The 20,571-nt window shown below is 32.0% G+C and overlaps 1 protein-coding gene across 1 annotated transcript; it reads right to left on the reverse strand.

The window, feature by feature from the left end:
- Positions 1-6,421: 6,421 nt before the first annotated feature.
- On the reverse strand, positions 6,422-12,147 carry LOC129974816 (protein PF3D7_1417600-like). Its single transcript, XM_056087576.1, has 2 exons — positions 10,918-12,147; positions 6,422-9,720 (listed from the first exon to the last, which is right to left on the reverse strand). The coding sequence occupies exons 1-2, from the start codon at positions 11,855-11,857 to the stop codon at positions 6,584-6,586; spliced, it is 4,077 nt and encodes a 1,358-aa protein (XP_055943551.1). The 5' UTR covers positions 11,858-12,147; the 3' UTR covers positions 6,422-6,583.
- Positions 12,148-20,571: the final 8,424 nt, after the last annotated feature.

The following is a 20,571-nucleotide window of genomic DNA, read 5'->3' on the forward strand; positions in this document are numbered from 1 at the left end:
AATGTGTGTGTGTTGGCGCTCTACAGAAAAGACCATTTGACCTACAGCTACCAAATTTGGTACGTGTATACCTTGGAGGTTGGGAATGTGCACCTGGGGTCCCTTTTTTTGAAATTTTAATTATTAATTAAAAACTAACTTTTCCGACAAAAAAATCTTCATTTCTTTCCACACCGCCAAATGAATAAGGCTTCAGCATTTTTTTCCCAACAGTAATGAGGCTTAGGCTTAACATTTTTCGGCCGATTATTTCAAGCGATTCTGTTTATTTTCTTAATGTTTGATGCATTTAAAATTAAACGTTGTTAATTAATCGATCTCTCAAATTCATTCTGAAGTACTTTTGAATTAAAATAAAACAGAATAAAGGAAATTAAAAATGTCTAATCTGCATAGCGTTACCCCAACTGGCGTAAAAAAATTCACGCATTTGCGTTGAAAATTCAGGCATACGCATTGTGTTCTGATTGTTTACATCTATTTTCAACGGAAGCGGACCACAGAGAAGAAATCTCTTTCTCTGTGAAGCGGACTTGATTTAAATTATTTTTAAATTAGTTGTATGCTTTTGTAATTAAATTGTATTTATGTTAGTTTTAGTTCATCGTTTTTTAAGTAATTTTTTTTTTTTTTTACCTTTTTTCGACCGATTATTTTAAACGATTTTGTTTATTTTCTTAGTGTCTGATGCATTTAAAATTAAACATTGTTAATTAATAGACCTGCTCATGATGATTCTTAAAAAATTTTGTTGACAAATTCTTGAGATATTACATAAATTAAGAACGATATTCTTTAGTGCCCATAGGTTTAAATGCTCAGTGACTCTGTTTTCAGTAATCATATTACAAAAAAAAATGCTTTGTGTTAGTAAAAAATATTATTATATCAATTGCAGATTAATCATTTCCACTTTAATTTAAAGCATAAATTCTACGGGAGCTAACAGAAAATTAGAGAGATACAGATTACGTTATGACTGAAGGCGTTTATAATATTATGAGTGAATTGAAATTTGAAGTTTTAAAATATTTTAATGAAGAAGCTATTAAAGTAGGAATTACATAAAATATTTAATTATCAAAATTTTAACGAGCATTAAGATTGGCGAAGCAGCTGTTCACCAAAGGCGGCTAGTAAGGGATAAAGCGAAAAAATACAAAATAATTCAGATAACTTAACTTCTGCTTTCCGGAAAAAAAAAAGGGGGGGGGGGACAAAATATTTTTTAAAGCAAGAAAGATAAATGCAAATACAAGTCAAAAACCAACATTAAAATTCTATATTTTATTGTTTCAATGAAAACACATAAAAAATTGAACATTTTAAAGTAAATATATTTTGTACTGTTTCCATTTTTTACAACATGCACTTTTAAAACCACTATAGCCTAAATTTGAACATTATTATCAAAATGAATAAAATAGACTATAATGGAGATATTTCGAGTTCAAGTAAAATGAAACGCAAAGTATCCAGAAAATAGAAACGCATTAAAAATTCTGAGAATTTAGAGCTTTATGACATGTACAGATATTTCATTAAGTGATTATGTGAATTATCTCCATTATATTCACATGCATTTGGGTGATGATCACAGTCATTTAAAATAACAATATATACAAGTTTTTATTTATATAATACAATTTTATCAGTTCAATAAACTTTTGGCAAGCATAAATTTTTTAGTTTTTCTTTTAGCATGGCGACAAAAACAGCATTTTAAGAGGTTTTGAAAATAGCAGTTTTTAATATATTTATGAAAAACAAAAATTCATATAGATGCCTATTAAGTAAAAAGAGAAGGTTTTTTTTTTTTTTTTTTTCAGTTAGTTCTTTACTTCATTATTTTACAATAACTTTATACTAGAACAATCAAAAATCAAATGTTTTCAAGGTGTGCCATCATCATAAAAGTAACAAGAGAAAGGACAATAATTTTTATTACTGCAAAGTGTTATCATTCACAAATATAAGATACATTTTTTTTATAAGTACAATAAAACTGTTTTATGGCTTTAAAATCATACAGTTTCAGTTTTTCAAGAGTACTAAAATTCTGAAGGGATCATTAATAAATCATCAAATGTCTAAGAATAAATTAAATTTAATTTAATATAGATAAAAACAAGCATTTTTGCAAGGCTTATAAGAAGACAATGTAATATTTTTTTTAATACAATGCACAGTATCAAATAAATAAAATGGATATCAAATTTAAATTTTAAAAATAATATTGATTAAAACAATATTTGAATAAACTTAAGTATCATAAAACAGATCTAAAGTTTCACAATTGAAATAATGTATCTTGATATAGAAATATGATTGCTTAATATACACATGCAATAATTTTTTACCTGCATATCCACTTTGGATTGAATGGGCTTCTCTGTCTTGTACACAAATAAGTTTACATTATTGTACTATATTAATATTTTTGCCATTAATTCTTTAATATAAGCACATTTAGCGATCATATCATATAATGCTAAATAATGTCTCTTTTCCGATAAAAAAAATGTAATATTGACTTCAAAATCAACATATCACAACACCTAACTATTTTTATTTATCTTAAAATGTATCTAACATCTATTTTACTAAAAAAAGAGGGTATATTTCTACCGTATATCCAATAATTTATAAGCTAAAAGTTTGTTGTAGATAATCGCATTTGTTTAAAATGAAAAAAACAAAACAATTTGGACTAATACTTAATTTTAATGAAAAATTACTTTAAATATATTTAATGCATCTAAGGTTATTGATCAAAATTCATAAATATAGGAAGTGTTGATTTTAGCTTATAATTACCATAAATAATTTTTTTAAATCTAATATATAAAAATCTCATGTCACGGTGTTTGTGTTCGAACTCCTCCGAAACGGCTCGACCGATTTTTATGAAATTTTTTACGTGCATTTGGTAGGTATGAGAATAGGTCGTAAAGCATATTTCATAATGCTAGGTAATTAGGGTGTTCTTATCCACGTTCACCGTACGCTGATGAGATCATCGCCACTGCGACGTAATGTTGAAAAAGTCCAGCTAAAAATAAACACGCGCGTCCAAATGCTACAAGATCCATCTGCTGACACATTCTCGGACCAATTGTTAGATATTGGCGATGGAAAAGTAGAGATGCATAATCTACGATTTTTTGAATAACAAATAATTTTGCTATTGCTATTTTTAAATATTTGTTCCAAATATCTGTTATTTCAATCATATTATTAATTAAAAATTATTACTTAATATTAAATATAAAATTTTAATTGTAATTAATACTTAATTTACAAATTTAAGTAACGTGTGATTGAATTAATTTATCTATTTCAGCTTACTTTATAAATTTGATTTTTTTTCATGATAGCTAGTATTTTAAAATAAAAAAATCTAATAAATTTTAAATTTAAAGCCTAATATTTTATGATTTAAGAAAAATTGAATTTTAATACCACTTCTATAAATGGTGATACAGAGAATAAAAACAATCTAATTTTTTAATGAAAATTATTTGGACTCATTTCTAGTGATTTCTTTTTAATAATAACAATTAAGACATATCCAAACATATAATTTTCACCCAAGAATAATGATTAATCTTTATCTGGATTACTGATTCAAATAAAAAAATTACAAGCATAAAATCAATCAAAAATTTATCCATTGCTCTAACTCAAAGTTAATCTTTAAAAAATGATTCCACTTCAAATTGAATCAAGGATACAACAGATTACGAGTCTGCAAAATATCAATTTCAACATTTAGCTCACAGATATTTTTCATTTCATGAAATGAAATTTGATGATATCAAAAGATTATCTGATAATGAAAACAAGATTTTTTTTTAGCCAATGAAAAAGTGAGTTACAAAAGTTACCTCATTTCTTAAGAGGTAACTTTTGTAGAACTGCTAATTTCTGGTTAGTTCAAACATAATTGTTAAATTTCCGTCAATAATTCTGTTTCGATACTATTGATTTTTTTTTAATAAACACATTCCTCTGTAACCTGATAACTCCACCTAATGGTATCATCCTTTTGACTCTCTAGCTATGTCTAAAATATCGTAGGGTACATGAATGATCATCTCTAGGGAGGGGGACAGAGCATGATCAGTAACAATGCATAAAGGTTTTGTTTGAAGGCCTATCAAACTGCCCAATGTCTTCCAAACTATTTGAGTAAATTCATTACAATATTGCCAGTAATAAGACACTGAATATCAGAATTCTGCAAGTCATTTAAAAATTAAGCTGCACAGTTTTAGTGACAGATTTAATAACAATTATTTGACATATGCAATAATAATTTAGCAAGTGCTTATTTTCTAATGTACTTTTATTATAATTAAAGAAGTTTATGTGATAATTAACCATTTATTTAAAAACATTATATTATTTAATCTAGACAAAGAATATTGTGAATTTCAATTAACAGTTTTTTCAATTCTTGTTATATGGTAAAAATAAATAACTGACATAAAATTATAATTTCACAAGTATAAAAGTTGAAAATTACCTGAAGCAATTTATTTGTTCTTAATGAATGCATAAAATAAACACATTAAAAATAATTGAACTTAATTAGTGAAAAGAATTCTGTATGTAACAGAAAATGACAAAAAGTAAATTTTTTTGCATAATCATATAATTATTTTCGTTAAAATTCCCATTCACTTGCAAATGACTCACTTAATGTAAACATAAATTTAAATTAAATTGGCCATTTAAGAATTGATAAAATTTTCTTGCTCCTTTTAATAACATTTCCTTTAACTTATAAATGATAAAATTAATTTAAAACATAAATTAAAATTAAGTTGCTCATTTGCAAATTAAAAATTTTTTCTTGGTGTTACTGTAACTTCCCTTTAAGTTATGTTAAAAGCACCAAGATAAAGGTAATTCTGAAGTAAAATCAAATCCCCTCCCCCCAAAAAATTATTTTATTTTTTTAATACAATTTTTAAAAAAAATGATAAAAATGCTATTGAAAATTTGCTAATAAATATAATGTCTTAGAAATCTTGAACAAATTGTAAAATTACATAAAAACGGTAATAAATCAAATGCTAAAACTAACAAACTTCAATGTGAGATCCTTTCATTGCATATGCAGGCATGCTATGCATTTGCAGACAATTGAAGAATTATAAATTGAACAGCAGTTATATATTATTGTAAAACCTATAAATTACTGACAGGCTTCTAAAACATAAAATCTTTCTATAATCCAACAAGAAAAAATCTGAACAACTTAATAATCATATCAAGCAATTTTAAAATTAAATGAAATCTTCATCTGGCTACACAGCGTCATTTATTGGATTCTGAAAAATAGCAATGTTGGGAAGCAATTCTTTGTGAATCCTGTAGAACCATTATTCCTAGAATTATTGTTGAAAATAATTCTAGGAATAGCATAAAAGAATCACCATTATTTGTCATCATTTTTTAAGGTGATTTTAAAATATTGCTAAAAAATCTCAGACATCTTATGCATTAAAATGATTTAAAATACAGCAAAATATTAAAAAAGTAAGGATTATTTTTAATTCTTTGCATTATCTTGCAAATTATGAATTTGGAAAAACATTTTATCTTCTTGGATAAAGGATAAAGCAAAATAGAAACAATGGAATAAGTTGATTTTTAATCATGGAAGTGAAATGTAATTATCCTATTAGTAAGATGCAAGACATTAACTTGTTGAAAAATTAGAATACTCAAAATATGCAAATTATTTCACGTCAACTGTGTGGAGTTTCTTATAAAAGGTCAAACCAAAACAAAATTAATTCTAAATCACATGGGCATTCAAAAGAAATCCAAGATATGACTTTGATATCAGAAATACAATTTTGTAAATGATAGTGAATATTGTTATTATGCTGTAAAATATTTAACATTATTATTACTTGTGTTTTAAAAGGGTCATTCTCTAATATTTATGATGTAAAAAAGATTCAATTTAAATAGTTTTTAATAGCCCTCCATAAGTCAACCACATCTAATAGATACATATATAATCAACATCAATTAGCCCTTTTTATGCATCACATTCTGAGTTTTTCTTATTAATACACATTTACATTCTCATTAGAATTAACTGTTATAATTATGGAGAAGAAAAAATACTAAAGCTGAATAAATAGCATACCATTGATTAACTTTAATTTAATCAGTTAAAGATAAAAATGATTGTCACCAATAGAGAATAAATAGTGAAAAAATAAGATTAATAACTCTCACTTTTCCCTGGTTATTCAAAGAATATTAGTTTCCTTTTTGCAAAAAAAATCAGTAATTACATATAGCTAACATGGCTTAAAATATTTTTTTCATTTACAAATGTTTACCTATTCAATAAAAATATTATGTATTGGAAACAAAATTAAAATGAGACCTTAGAAGTTAATTTATAAAATATGAAATTTCATGGCAGATCATGAAATTTAAATTATATTATTAATAGCCATAAACCAGCAAGACACATACAAAACACACAACAAAATACAAGGCACCTGAGCATATACATATAGTATATAATTCTTGACCAAAATTAAAAGTCCATCTAAATTTTAAAAAGCCCATTTTTTTCACTTGAAAGAGAATGAACATCAGTAATTATAGGTAGTATATTTGTCAACATTATTGGCTTTTTTTTCAAATATTTTTCATAAACAGAATCTGGCAATTTGTACAGCAAAATTCGTGGTTCTAGAAATTTCACATTTTGTCTACTCTCAACTTCAACCAAAGTTTCATTTATGTGTTTAATGCGATCCTTGAGGTATTTTAGCTGATATTCAGTTTTCCAAAGGCAGAATGCATCCATATTTTCAAGAGATTTCTGATAACATTCAGCATCAAAGTTATTTTGATAATTAGACATTAAGTAGAAACTATCGCTTGTACTTGGAAGATGTGGACTTACTAAATTACATCGACTTTTATTATTCACCTGATAAGACATGTGAAGCATTTCCAAACAAGATGTGTTATTAGTAGATGATGAAGAATCAGTAATTAGCACAGGTACTTGCTCAATATCCAGTAATTCAGATTCAAACAAATTATCACAGCTTTTCGAGTTTTCTGTCAATGATGCCACCTGCTGATGACAAGAATTTAATTCTGAAGTGTTTGTTAATGGCACAGATAACTGACAAGAATTTAATTCATTAGAATTAGGAGTCGATTGTGCATATGTTTGATTAGAATCTGATACAAGAATTCTATAAGACTCGTTGTTATCACACATTATAACTGGGCTTTCTATTTCTTCTGTTGATTGCTGATTGTAAAAATCTAACTGTTGTTTAACACAGCTCTTGGGTAATGACACAGGAGTTACCACTGATTGATAATTCAAACGATGAAGAGAAGCATAATTTCCAACGACAGAACCATATTCCACAGTATGCAGATCTGTAGAATATTTGTTTGCCACATCTGGTGGACAAATATATGATGGCAGCAATTGAGAACCATTATTTATGTAAGATGTTTCTGCACCCACTGAAGTTGATACAATTGGTGTTTTTGCTTGCTCTACAAATTTCTGATTACAAATATTGAACTCCTCTTTAACATGGCTGTTGAACACAGGAGTTTTCAATGGTTGTTGATTTAAATAATCAAGTGAAACAAAATCGTTTTCTATTGTTTCAGAATTTTCCATTGTATGTAAATTAGTAGGATGTGATATACTTATCAGCTCTGTAGGACTAGCACCACAAGATGACTGCAATTGAAAATTACTTTCCTTGCCAACTGTTTCTGTATCAATTAAAGTTGATGCATTATGAACATTTATACAATTGCCTATCGCTAAACTGTCATTCTCAAGGGGGGCACTTAGAAGACCATTGCCTAGATTTGAAATAATTTTATTTGCAGATTTCAATTTTTTCTTTTTTTGTAAAGCTAATTTTCGTTTCTGGGATCGTTCATAAATCTTGTAAGTTCGATAACTACGAACATAGTGGGGCAGTTTAGTCAATCCAACTAATAATTTTTTTGAATTATTTAACACTTGATTTGCTTTTTCGTTCTTTGTAGAACAATGATTCTTTTCTGTCCCACTTTTAGAATTATTATTTGTAGAATCTGGGATAGATACACTACCTCTTTCCACTGATTTTGTACTATCATTGTTTTCAGATCTCAAACAATTGAAATGAATAGGATCTGCTTTTGAATCCTTAAGCAATGGATTTTCAATTAGAACATCCTCATAATCAAACAATTCTGCTCTGTCATAATCTTTAGATCCAGGAGATCTTACCGATTTTTGACAACCTGAATTTGTTTCTGAATTAATGTTCCCACCGACTTTATGTTCAGGGGGCATAAGGTTTGGATAAATAGTATTTTGGGTGTTTTCATTAGCTAGTGGTTTCAAATTATTTAAATCTGCTGGAAAACCATCAATGTTTGCAACTTTTGAACATTTATAGTTTTGATCTACATCAAATAAATCATTATTCATGCACTTTTCATCTACAGAAATATTGTAATTTAAATTGTCAGATCTGTTACATAATGAAATACTTACAGGTTTAGTGCTATTCTGAAAATTATCATGATATTTAGGAGCATTATTATTTGAATAAGAAGAACTTTTGAGATTTTCATTATTCAGTAGCTCTGAATTGTTTAACTCTGGCTGTGAATCACCAATGCTTAAACTTCCTAGTGTCTCCAAATTAACAGAATGTTGATTATTCTGAAAACCATCCGATGCACTAATATTCACACATTGTAAACTATTCAAAGAAACATCTTGCTGCTTCCTTGACTCTATAGCACTTATAGATTGTAAATAAATATCATCAATAACTTTATTTTGATCTGAAATCATGGAGAAATTTCCATGAATAGGTGAATTGTTTGAACATACTGCCTCATTCTGCTTGCAATCTAAAGGTGTTAACAATTCCACTGGTATGCTTAGCCAACCATCTGTATCTGAAGCCTGAAATTTCCTGAAGGGATATAAATTTTTTGCAATTTCTTTGTTCTGGTTATAATTTATGAGTATAGTATCACCAACTTTCAATCCACTAAGATATACAGCACCATTTCCATCCAACCTTGAATTAGAATTTTTTTGTAAAATTAAGTTATCTGAAGAATGCATAATGTCATGATTTTCACCTGAAACTTCAATAGTTTGAGTTTGCACATCATTCACAGGTGTCAAACTATTTTGAATATATAAATTATCATGTCCAGCATCAAAATTCTTAACAGACTGCGAGTCAATTAGAGCAAGCTGATTGTTTTCAGAATTTTTAAGAACTTTCTTTTTCAGCAATTCTGTATCATTTGAAATTAAAAAACTATCTGTTGATGCAATGGCATCCGTTTCTAAATTTTGATTATAAAGAGACTTCGCAATATTTCTGGATGGTGTTTCATGGTTTCGTAATACATCAGAGTTCGTCCAAAGAGAGGAATTTCCAGAAACAGAAGAATTTAAAAAAATTTTTGAACATACTTTTTTAAGCAAAGCACTGTTTTCAGATATCTCCTTATTTGGAATAACTTCCACAGTCTTCACAGGTGATGATAGACAGCTCCTTATAGTTAACAAACTATTGTTTCCCTCTGCATCGTTAGCATATGATTTGCATTCTATCATGTCCTTGTAAGGCACAGCTGGATAATCCACTGTCTGTTGAATTTGATGCTTGGATGAATCTTCTGCAACATAAAAAACTTCAGTTACTTTTGGTAAAGATCTACCGTCCAGTCTCTTAGGTGATATTTTCAAACATTTATTTGAACTTTGCTTATAAAGAGAATTAATTGTATTAGCTAAACTACCAACTTTTTCTTCATTTAGTTTTTGTGGATTTCTTTTGAAATCTACAGGTGAATATTCATTTAGGTTAAAACATACCTTTTCAACATTTATTTGATTACCCAACAAAGGATTTGTGACACTACCATTGGATATATCACTATTAGAAATAAGTTTCTCACCATTTTGCCTCTTTTTTTTGCTTCTATCATAATTAGATAATTTACGATGTGAACTTTTATTCAAATTACCACTGAATCGTAACCGACCAATAGAACAGATATTGCATAAACAATGTCTAAGAACATCAATATGACAATTTCGGGTATAAGAACCACTATTTTGTGCACAAACTTTAGACCTTGGTGTACTTATATTATTTTTTGTACATGGTTGATTATTTAAAGTTAATCTTGATCTCTTTGGTTTTATTTGTGCAGCTTTGTCAGTATTCACAACCTCGCTATTATCAACTTTTTTTGATTTCAAGTTACAGCGTTTTAGGGTACGATGTAAACCCTTAGTATTTTTTAATATGTGTGATGAATTTGAAATAGGCATATTGGATTGAATCAAAGGAATTGAAGAAGAAACTGACGAAGATGACACAGGTATTGAAAAACTCACTGAAGTTGTTTCCTGACTTGATAATCTAGAAATGTCTAAGGAAGCATTTTTTATATGATTATTCAATTGGTATGTTGTATATGGAATAGTTTGGGTTGTTTCTTTTTTCTGATTAGCAATGCAATCAAGTGAATCTTTTTCATTATGGTAGTTTAATAGTAATTTACTTCCTACTTTGGAGTTTAAATTTGTAATGCAGCATTCTTCTGAAAGAGTATATTTTTTATGTTTATTTGCCTGGCATGTTGCGAGAGGAAAATTGGCTTTTACTTTATTTTTTTTAATAATAGTATGATTGAAGGAATCCTTCTGATTTGGATTCATTAATTTACTTCCTGGTTTTGAGTCCTGCAATTTCAGGACTAATTTATTTCCAACTGATTTCACAATACAATAGTTACGTGAAGAAGAAACTTGTGTCACCATTTCACTAGAATTAAGTTTTGGTGGTTGAATAGTAGTATTCTTACCATGTTGCTTCATACAATGATGAATCTCGGGAGAGCCACATGATGAAGGAGAATGGAAACTAGTACTTGAACAAAGAGAATTGTTCATAGAAAAGCTATCTGAAAAAGCATTTCCTTCAAAACAAGTTTTACAAGAGTCCTTTTTATCATGAGTGCTTGAATTGATACTATGAGCTACATTAGACGAATTTAATATCTCCCTTTCTGGGGATATATATTTTGAATTATGACCACCATTATGAATTTTTAATGAGACTTGTTTTTTATTAAAACTTTTAACAGGTTTTGCATTTGCCTTTAATGAGGAATTTGTAATTAAATTTGAAAGATTTTCTTTACTAAAGCTTTTAACATGTGAAGTACTAGTGATAGAATTGGCAATAATGCTATTTTCTTTACTTCTGTTCTTTATTGTAAAACATAATTTGAATTCTTTGACAAGTTGGTTTATAACTCTCATATCTGGTTCATGTGATGACAATTTCTCTATGTTGCAGAATATCAAAGGTTCAAAAATATTACATTTAGGATCTGCTACAAATGTTGATTTACATCTCAAGCAATTAAATGCAGGCAGTTTGTCGACATGAATGTGTTCAATATTGGTTGGAAAAGACAAAACACATGTAGGACATTGATAAAGCTCTTGCTTATGTACATGCAAATGAAGAAAAAAATCTTTATAATCAGGAAACCAATTATGACATTCTCCACATAAATGAGTTGTTCTTTCTGAAGATTCATCCTCAGAAGGTTCAAAAGAATTTTTTTCAGACACAAAAAATACATTGTTTGTCATATAACTTTTTTGGAATCTTGATGTAAGAAAATCCGTACATGGGAAACAAATGTAACAAAGTTGACTTAGATGTTGAAACAGGTGTTTTGCAAATGGTGTTAGAGATGTATTCTTAACACCACAAATATGGCAAACATACATTGTACATATAAATTCACTAAATTGTTTAGAAAAATCTGAATAATTCCATTTTTTTCCTTCAACTACACATTGAATCTAATAATTTTTCGAAAGCAGGAGTTTGCTCTTTTTTATGCTTCGAAAACAAATTTTTAACGATAAAAACTTAAAGCGTACAAAATAAATCCAAATGTAGAAAACGATACGATAAGATGCGCTTATTAAACTGATATACAAATTATTCAAATTCTGCTTGTATTTATGTCCTCGTCAATAAAAACTTTATAGTTGACATTTAAGATACTGTTTTGCAATTCAATATTTTTTTTTTTTTCGTATTCGAATTGAAAATTGAAGATAACTACCGCTCTAATATTTTGACAACAATGAGAAGTGTTGCCAACATAAGAAATAGTATCAGCAGATAGGCAAATACCGTCTACACTTTTGTGGACCGTTTTCCGTTTATACCCGCAGGCAACCGATCTATATATTAATAAAGAAAAAAGAAAATTTCTTTTTTAAAAGATATTTATTTTTCACTTATTAAATAATAAAGATGTCATATATTCTTTTTTATTAAATATATTTTGAAAATAAGTTAAGAAATGTAATCGTGTAAATAATTCATATATAAAATACAATCTTTTATATAGGGATGACGAATATTTTAAGAGCGGTTATTACGTAACCAATGTCAAAAAGTCCCAAATACCAGTGATCAATACTTTTCAAAGAGGGGTGTGATTCAAATCCTTGATACGATCTTACTGATGATATTTCGATTACAGGTTTTGGATCACGATAGAAAGTAACAATCGATACGATCTGTCCATTGGAAGCTCTCGAAAGAAATCTGTGATTGGATTGAAAAGTGACCGGACCGGTTATTGGAATTATCGTATCGTATCATTGAATTGCATATCACTGAAATTTATCGGAGCGGTGATTTCACCGGAAAGTGCGAAGTCACAGCTCCACTTTACGGGAGTGACCGATATTCGCATTTGATGACGCGCTATTCCATACAGATCATTTTTAATTGCTCGTGACATGATTGACTTTGATTACATGTACTCTGTTTACTGCTGGCGCCATCTATTGGTAGAATATAGGACTAAAGTAAACATTTTAAAGAAATGACATATATTTTTAACTCAACTTTTCCAGAAAATGGTCCACTCTAATAAATAAATTAAATAAATAGTTTTGAGAAAAAAAATAAAATTGAAGTAAGCTGAAACAGATAAATTAATTCAATCACACGTTATTAAATTAGTAAATTAAGTATTAATTACAATTAATAAATTTTATATTTAATATTAAGTAATAATTTTTAATTAATAATATGATTGAAATAACAGATATTTGGAACGCATATTTAAAAATAACAATAGCAATATTATTTGTTATTCAAAAAATCGTGAATTATGCATCTCTAACAGAAAGTAACAATCGCTACGATCTGTCCAATGGAAGCTCTCGAACAAGAGTTCAATCATGCATAGGGTAAGCCCGGATTCTCGACTTGGTCTCGGAATGGAGAACACGTGTGTGAACGGAGCTCCGTCTTCGATGGAGCAGGAGCTGCTTTCGGGTGTAAAGAAGCGGAAAGATGAAAGACGGAGGAAGTTTGGACTCCAAACGGAGCAGGAGCTGCTACTAAAGGTTAAATCACCGAAAAAACCAAAAAGGCTAACGAAACCATTAATTCCTCCTCTGATGAAGAGCTAAGGCCTCCTGGACTGGTCTTTTTCAGGACCATTGTGGAAAGGGAGATCAAAGCTCTTCATCAGAGGAGGAATTAATGGAAACACAACCCTTCCAAATCAGTAAGGATAAAGAATCGGAGGAAAGAATAAAAGATCAAGAATTAAATCAAGAAAACAGTCAAATGCAAGACAAGAGGTCGACATCTCTGTCGTCGATTCAGATTATAGACGAATATATTGCGGAGCACAATCTAGAAATTACCCATGCAATATCGCTGAAAGAAAACTTGGGAAAACTGGACGCAGGCCCTAGCAACTGCCAAGTCTGAAGCCCAGCACACCCAAGTCAAGAAGGAGATTAAAAATACGGAAGGGTTAGGATTAAAAATACCCCTAGCACAACCTCAAATGTACCTAAAAATAATGAAAAACGAACCTTTATTAAAAGGAAAATTGATATTAGTGGAATCAACAAAAATTTAACTACGCCAAAAGGCAGTCCAAACAAAAAAAAGAGTAACTGGAGGATGGCTTTATAGCTCCGGCTGCGCACCTCATCAGAAAAGTAAAAAACCTAAAAATTAATAATGAAAAAGTAAATGAGGAAATCAAAACTAAAATACTTCCTGAAGGATTAAAAGAGGTTGTGCTAGACAACGAGGTCGATGCCGATCTTCCATTTGCGCAACCAAAACGAAGAAGAGCACCGCCCTTCTTTGTAACCCCCAGAGCAGACTTAGAGTTATGTTCAATATTCTAAAACTTGAGGCTCCTTCCCTACGCTCAGTAATGAGCAACAAATTCTTAAAATTAACAGTAGAAACCGAGGAAGAGCACCGGAGCCTTTCCCATCTCCTCGAAGCTCAGGATGCTGAGTTAAAAACCTTCATGCTAAAAACAGTTAGGCCCATAAAGGTCGTACTCCGAGGACTTCCCTCCTGCACTCCTATTGAGGAAATTAAAGAGGAATTACAAAAGGAAGTTTTCGCAGCTGTCAATATTACTCAACTGTCTAAATTTCAGACTAAAACACCGATGCCGTTATTATATGCACAGATTGCAAACGGCCCTCTGTCAGAAACGGTCTACATTCTCACTAAAATGTTTGGCACAAAAATTTCAGTGGAGCGTTACAGAGGAAGGAAGGGGCCTTCTCAATGCTGGCGGTGTCAGGGCTCCTACCACAGCTCTGAAGCATGTAAACTACCAATAAAATGCGTAAAATGTGCCGGACCTCACAGGGCTAAGGATTGCACACTAGCCTATGAGGATAAGCTTACATGTGCTAATTGTGAAGGTGACCACGCAGCGAACTGGCGACAATACCCCATTTTACTAAACAAAGTGGTAGAAACAACACCACTAGTAATTACCAAAAAAATCACCCCGCCAATAAATCCATATGGGATGAACCCAGGACACATCGACCTCCAAAAAATTTCAGAAAAGTGGAAGAAAATGTGTCATTCTCAAAAATTCTGACAAATTCAGAGTCAAAATTTCCTCCATTAGAGACCCCAGTGGAGAGCGAAACAATCACACCAGCTGTTAAAACCCCCATTCCAAATCAGTCGGTCCCAGTGGATGCAAATAATACCAAAATTTTTACCGACATCTTTTCAGGCCTTGCTATTATCATGAGAGAAAATTGTTGCGAAGCACCTCTTCTACTCCAAGCTTATAGAAAAGCTTTACCAGCAATTCGTGCTGCATCCCACGGTGCTGATATGGCGTATTTTCTTTTCAACGAATACGTTAGTCTTAGTTACGGTCCCCAACATTAACATTCAATCGTTACAACTCAATAAACTTGCATAATCTTGAAGTTTGCACCTGGAACGCAAATAGTTTGCGACCCAGGATCGCTGGGGTGCGAGACTTTGTTTTAGAGCAAAATCTTGGTGTGTTATTGGTTCAAGAGACCCTACTCCCCCCGGAGTGCACACCCCTAATCGCTAATTACCGGATTTATAAAAATGATGGATCCGGAGATAGGAATAATTCTCAGCGCATTTACGGAGGTACTTGTATTTATGTGAAATCAATAATTGAACATCACGTCATCCCCACTCCCGTTTTAGAGAGGATGGACGCGACAATTATTGAGGTTAAATTAGGAAATCTCCCCCCTCTCAAAATTGTGTCAGCATATGTTCGATCTGGAAGTTCAACTATGTTCCCTCTGGAGGATTTGAAAAAAAACTTTTAAATTTAGGCCCAAACGTCATCATTGCGGGCGATATGAACGCAGGTCATATCGCTTGGAATAACTATAAAACAACGAGATATGGAAATCAATTATTTAATTTTCTAGAATCAATGTTTTGGCGCCCCACTCACCAACCCATATTAATCAAGTTAGATCTAATGATTCCGTCATAGATTTCGCAATATTAAAGCGAATTCCTTTCCACTCTCAAATTAGAGTGCTAAATTATTTAGATTTAGATCCCTTCCAGTAGTTTTGACTTTTAATGCTGGAACCTTTTCTCTAAATTCACCAGCACAGTTCTCCACCAACTGGGAGAACTTTCGGCATATCTTAAATTCGACAGCCCCCCTTCAAAATTAATAGCAATGATAACGCAGAATTTGCAGTTGGTAGTCTAGGAAAAATTATAACGGAGGCACTTGCAGAAGCCTCAAAACCAAAATTTAATAAACCTCCATAGAAGCTTCTTTTAGAAATCCAAAACAAAATTAAACTGCGAAACTACCTGCGAAGAGTTTATCAACGTTCTCGCGATCCTCAAGTGAGAACGGAACTTCACAGAACCCAAGGTGAGATAAAAGGGTTAAAAGTAGGTCACTTCGAGCAACTTGAAAATATGCAGATCAGTCCTTTGCCGATCTGTCCAAGGAGACATGTTATCGAAAAGGGAATTGTATTTTACAATTTCAAGACTGCTGAGCAGCTTACAGGGTTACTGACTCTGCAGGAACAAGATGCTAACTCACTGGAATGTGAATGGGCCCAACATGCCTACAATGAGTCCAACAAAAGATTGGAGTCACTCACCTTAAGGGTGAGTTGGTTTTAATTCCTGCGTGCGTGACATCGGAGTTGTGTAGCCCTGTAGTTGCATCTAAAAATCTAAAACCTAGTAATTATAAGGACGACACCAACTTCACGTTGGTCCACAAGAAAAAAGTGGCAAAAAACACCCCTAAGGTGACCCAGGCAGAAACTGTAATAGCTAAAAACAGATTCGCTAACCTCGAAAACGTAAATAGCCAAAAACACCCAAGAACTCAAAGACAGAACCCCTCCATTAATGCTTAAATTCACATCAGACTATCACAAGGTACTTGAAAAAATCCACAAAAAATTCGAGATTACAAACAATAAGCTAAGAAACGGGTACATCAAAATCTACCCACAAGACAATAAAACCTACCAACAATTGCACGAATATTGCAAAAAAGAAGGGTTTGAGCATTCGTTATCAGGTCTAAGATTTCCAGACCTGTAAAAGTAGTAGTCAAAGGACTTCCAATAGACACCTTCCCTGACATAATCAAAGAATATTTAGCACCGCAAGGTTTCTCAGTAGAGAAAGTCTGTAGCATGTCACAACAAAAAACGAGAAGAGCTCTCCCCTTGTTTCTTGTAGAGCTGCAAAGAACTGCTGAGGCGCACAATATTTATAAATTACCTAATTACCTAAAAGTAGTGATTGAGGAATACAGGGGCAGAAACATTGTCTCACAGTGCTTTAATTGCAATAACTTTGGCCACAGGTCAGAAAACTGTAATATGAAAACTAGATGCCTCAAATGCAAGCAGGAACACAAAACATCAGATTGCCCCATAAAAGAGAATATCGATCGGCCACAATATATTAATAGCAACAAATTCGGGCATACTGCCGCATACAGAGGCTTCGAAAAATTCCCTAAGATAAACAGACCACAACAGAGAGAATGTATTGCCAATCAAAACGAAATTAAACAGGGAACCTCTTTTGCAGAACTTTTTAGCTCCAACAGCTCCCCACAGATGGCGCCACCAGCAAGTTCTGAGCAAAACACAAACAAATCAAATCAAGCAAACACAAAATTAATAAAAGGCATAGACCTTGCTGAAATTTTAAACATCGGTATGCAGATCAAAAAATTCATTGAAGAATTCCCAAGAATTCTAAACATATTCAAGCAAATGACATCGCTAAATAACATACTAGACAAATGTGGTTTACTTCTTAATGAGTTGGCGCGCAATGCTCAAACCCCCATTGATTAATGCTCAGAGCCAATAATCAAAAAATTGTATATTGGAACGCAAAGGGGATTAGGCACAAAATACATGAACTGAGACTGTTTGTAAATAAGCATATACTTATCCAGGAAACCCACCTGAGACCTGGGAAAAGAGTTTATTTAGCCAACTATGAAGCATACTATAATTACAGGGATATTCAGGATCCGGCACATTCGAATGGTGGAACGATGATTTTCATCAACAATTCCTTCAAACATTATCAAATCATCCCACCCACACTTCATTATTTAGAGGCCACAGTAGTTGCAATCACCCCCAAAAATTATGAAACAATAACATTAACCTCCATCTACATCCCTCCAGACTCAGACACCCAAATGTTTACCTTTGATCTTGAGACTCTACTACAAATAAGCACCAACCAAATTATATGTGGGGACTACAATGCCAAACACAGCAGCTGGCACAATAATACAAATTGCCCAAGAGGGATTACACTTAAGAGATTTGCTGAAAATGCTGGCTTGGAAGTAATTGCCCCAGCAGACCCGACAAGATTTGGGACCAACAGTGAAACCACAATAGACTTGGCAATAGTAAAAGACTTTTTATTTCCTTATGCAATCACTTCACTCCCAGAAATGAGCTCTGACCACAACCCGGTCGCTCTAAACTTCGACTTTAAATACACATTACCCAACATCACAGGGAAAACCAAAACCAACTGGAACAACTTTAAAAACGACTTGAGCAACACATTAGTAAATTTCACTAACATCAACACCCCGGAAAAAATAGACAACCTAGCAGCACAAATAGAACTGGAAATAATTAACGCTAAAAACCGTAATTCAAACTCTATCACAGACAGAAAACCTTATGATCCTTGATCCAGAACAATTTCAAAAGTACAAAAGACCAGAAATCAAAACCCTACTTAACAACATGAACAACAAAATAAGGAGACTTGCTCATCAAATTGAAAATAGAGAATTCACCAACAAACTTATAAGTCTTAACACTGAAAATTAAAACGTCTGGGACTTTGTGAGACCATTCAAAAAGAAAAAAACTCAACATTCCTACCCTACAGGGTCCGGCCGGAATTGCACAAACCTATCTCGAGAATGCAAATTTCTTGGCTAGTAGCCTAGGGAATAAATTTAAATCAAATCCATTATCTCATGAGGAAACAGAACTCGAGGTTGAAGAAACTGTTAACTGCTTCCACAACACACAGATGGCGCCACGAGACGATCCCAACACAAGCGTAAACATTGAACCGCTTAAACCTACGGAAATAATAGAATCCATCAAAAAACTCAAAACTGATAAAGCGCCTGGACATGACAACATCACAAACAACATTATTAAACATCTCCCTCTGAATTTTATACTATTTTTCACCCTTCTAGTTCAAAAAACTCTGGAACTTGGGTATTTCCCAGCAAGATGGAAGACGCCCATAGTAGTACCCATTTACAAACCTGGTAAGGATCCCAAGAATCCCTCCAGTACAGACCCATCTCACTACTTTCGTCTCTTAGCAAAATTGCTGAAAGTGTTATTCTAAAAAGACTCAACCAACACCTAGTAGAAAACAACATACTTTGTCCTGAACAATTTGGCTTCAGACCAAGCCTATGCACTTCACATCAACTCATTAGAGCCACCGAATACATCACTTCATGTTTCCAAAACAAACAAAAAACAGGAGCTGTCTTCCTTGATATACAGAAAGCTTTCGATCGGGTATTAATCAATGGTTTAATTCACAAGCTTGTTAAAAACAAAACACCAGGATATTTAATTAAAATCATTGTATCATATCTCAACTATCGAAGCTTTAGAGTAAGGGTGAAAAACGAATTCTCAGACACTAAACTCATACAAGCAGGAGCATCACAAGCCTCAAAACTAGGACCAGTACTGTTCTGTTACATCAACGATATACCAAAACAGTTTAACACTATGTTGTGTTTATATGCAGACGACACCGCAATTCTGGCCAAAAACCACAATGTAAGGTACATAAAAATTGCTCTGGACAGACATCTGAATAGCATCACTGAATCGATGACCAGATGGAAAATAGAAATAAACACCGATAAAACGATTGCAGTCCTATTTCACAAAGCTCCCAGAGACAAAAACTTCGAAAGAATAAAAGTCAATGGTAAATACGCCCCATGGTCTCAGGAAGCCAAATACCTAGGTATCATAATGGACAGAAAATTAAATTAGAGGTCACACTTTAACTATGTTAAGGATAAATTCAGAGTTCAATCTCGCAAGTACTTCCCCCTAATTTCTCAGAATTCAAAAAGGCACAGGAACACTAAAATGCTTATTTACACAGCCTATTTGCGTCCGATATTGACTTAAGCACGCCAAGTTTGGGGAAACGCAGCCAAAACAAATCTAAAAATAATAGAAAGGCAGCAAAACATGATTATCAGAAAAATATGTGGTGCTACATGGGCCATGCCCAGTTCTGAAATTTACAAAGCCCTCATGTACCCCACTTTCAAGCAAATGATAAGGAAAATAGCCACCAACTTTTTCAACAAACTTGATAATCACGAAAATGAAGCAATTAAAGCTTTTGAAAAATACAACACCTAACCCCATATCAATAGACCAAGAAACGTACTGTTACTTTAAAATCTTATCAACACCCTCTTCCTAGCTGTCATGACAATCCAAACTCAACTCCATCCCTCGTAAACGCATGCTGATTGGCTCTGAACGAACAATAGATCATCCTAAATAGTACATTCAATAACTAGCCAGCTACACAC

Source organism: Argiope bruennichi, chromosome 7 (genome assembly GCF_947563725.1).
Source record: "Argiope bruennichi chromosome 7, qqArgBrue1.1, whole genome shotgun sequence".
NCBI lineage: Eukaryota > Metazoa > Arthropoda > Arachnida > Araneae > Araneidae > Argiope > Argiope bruennichi.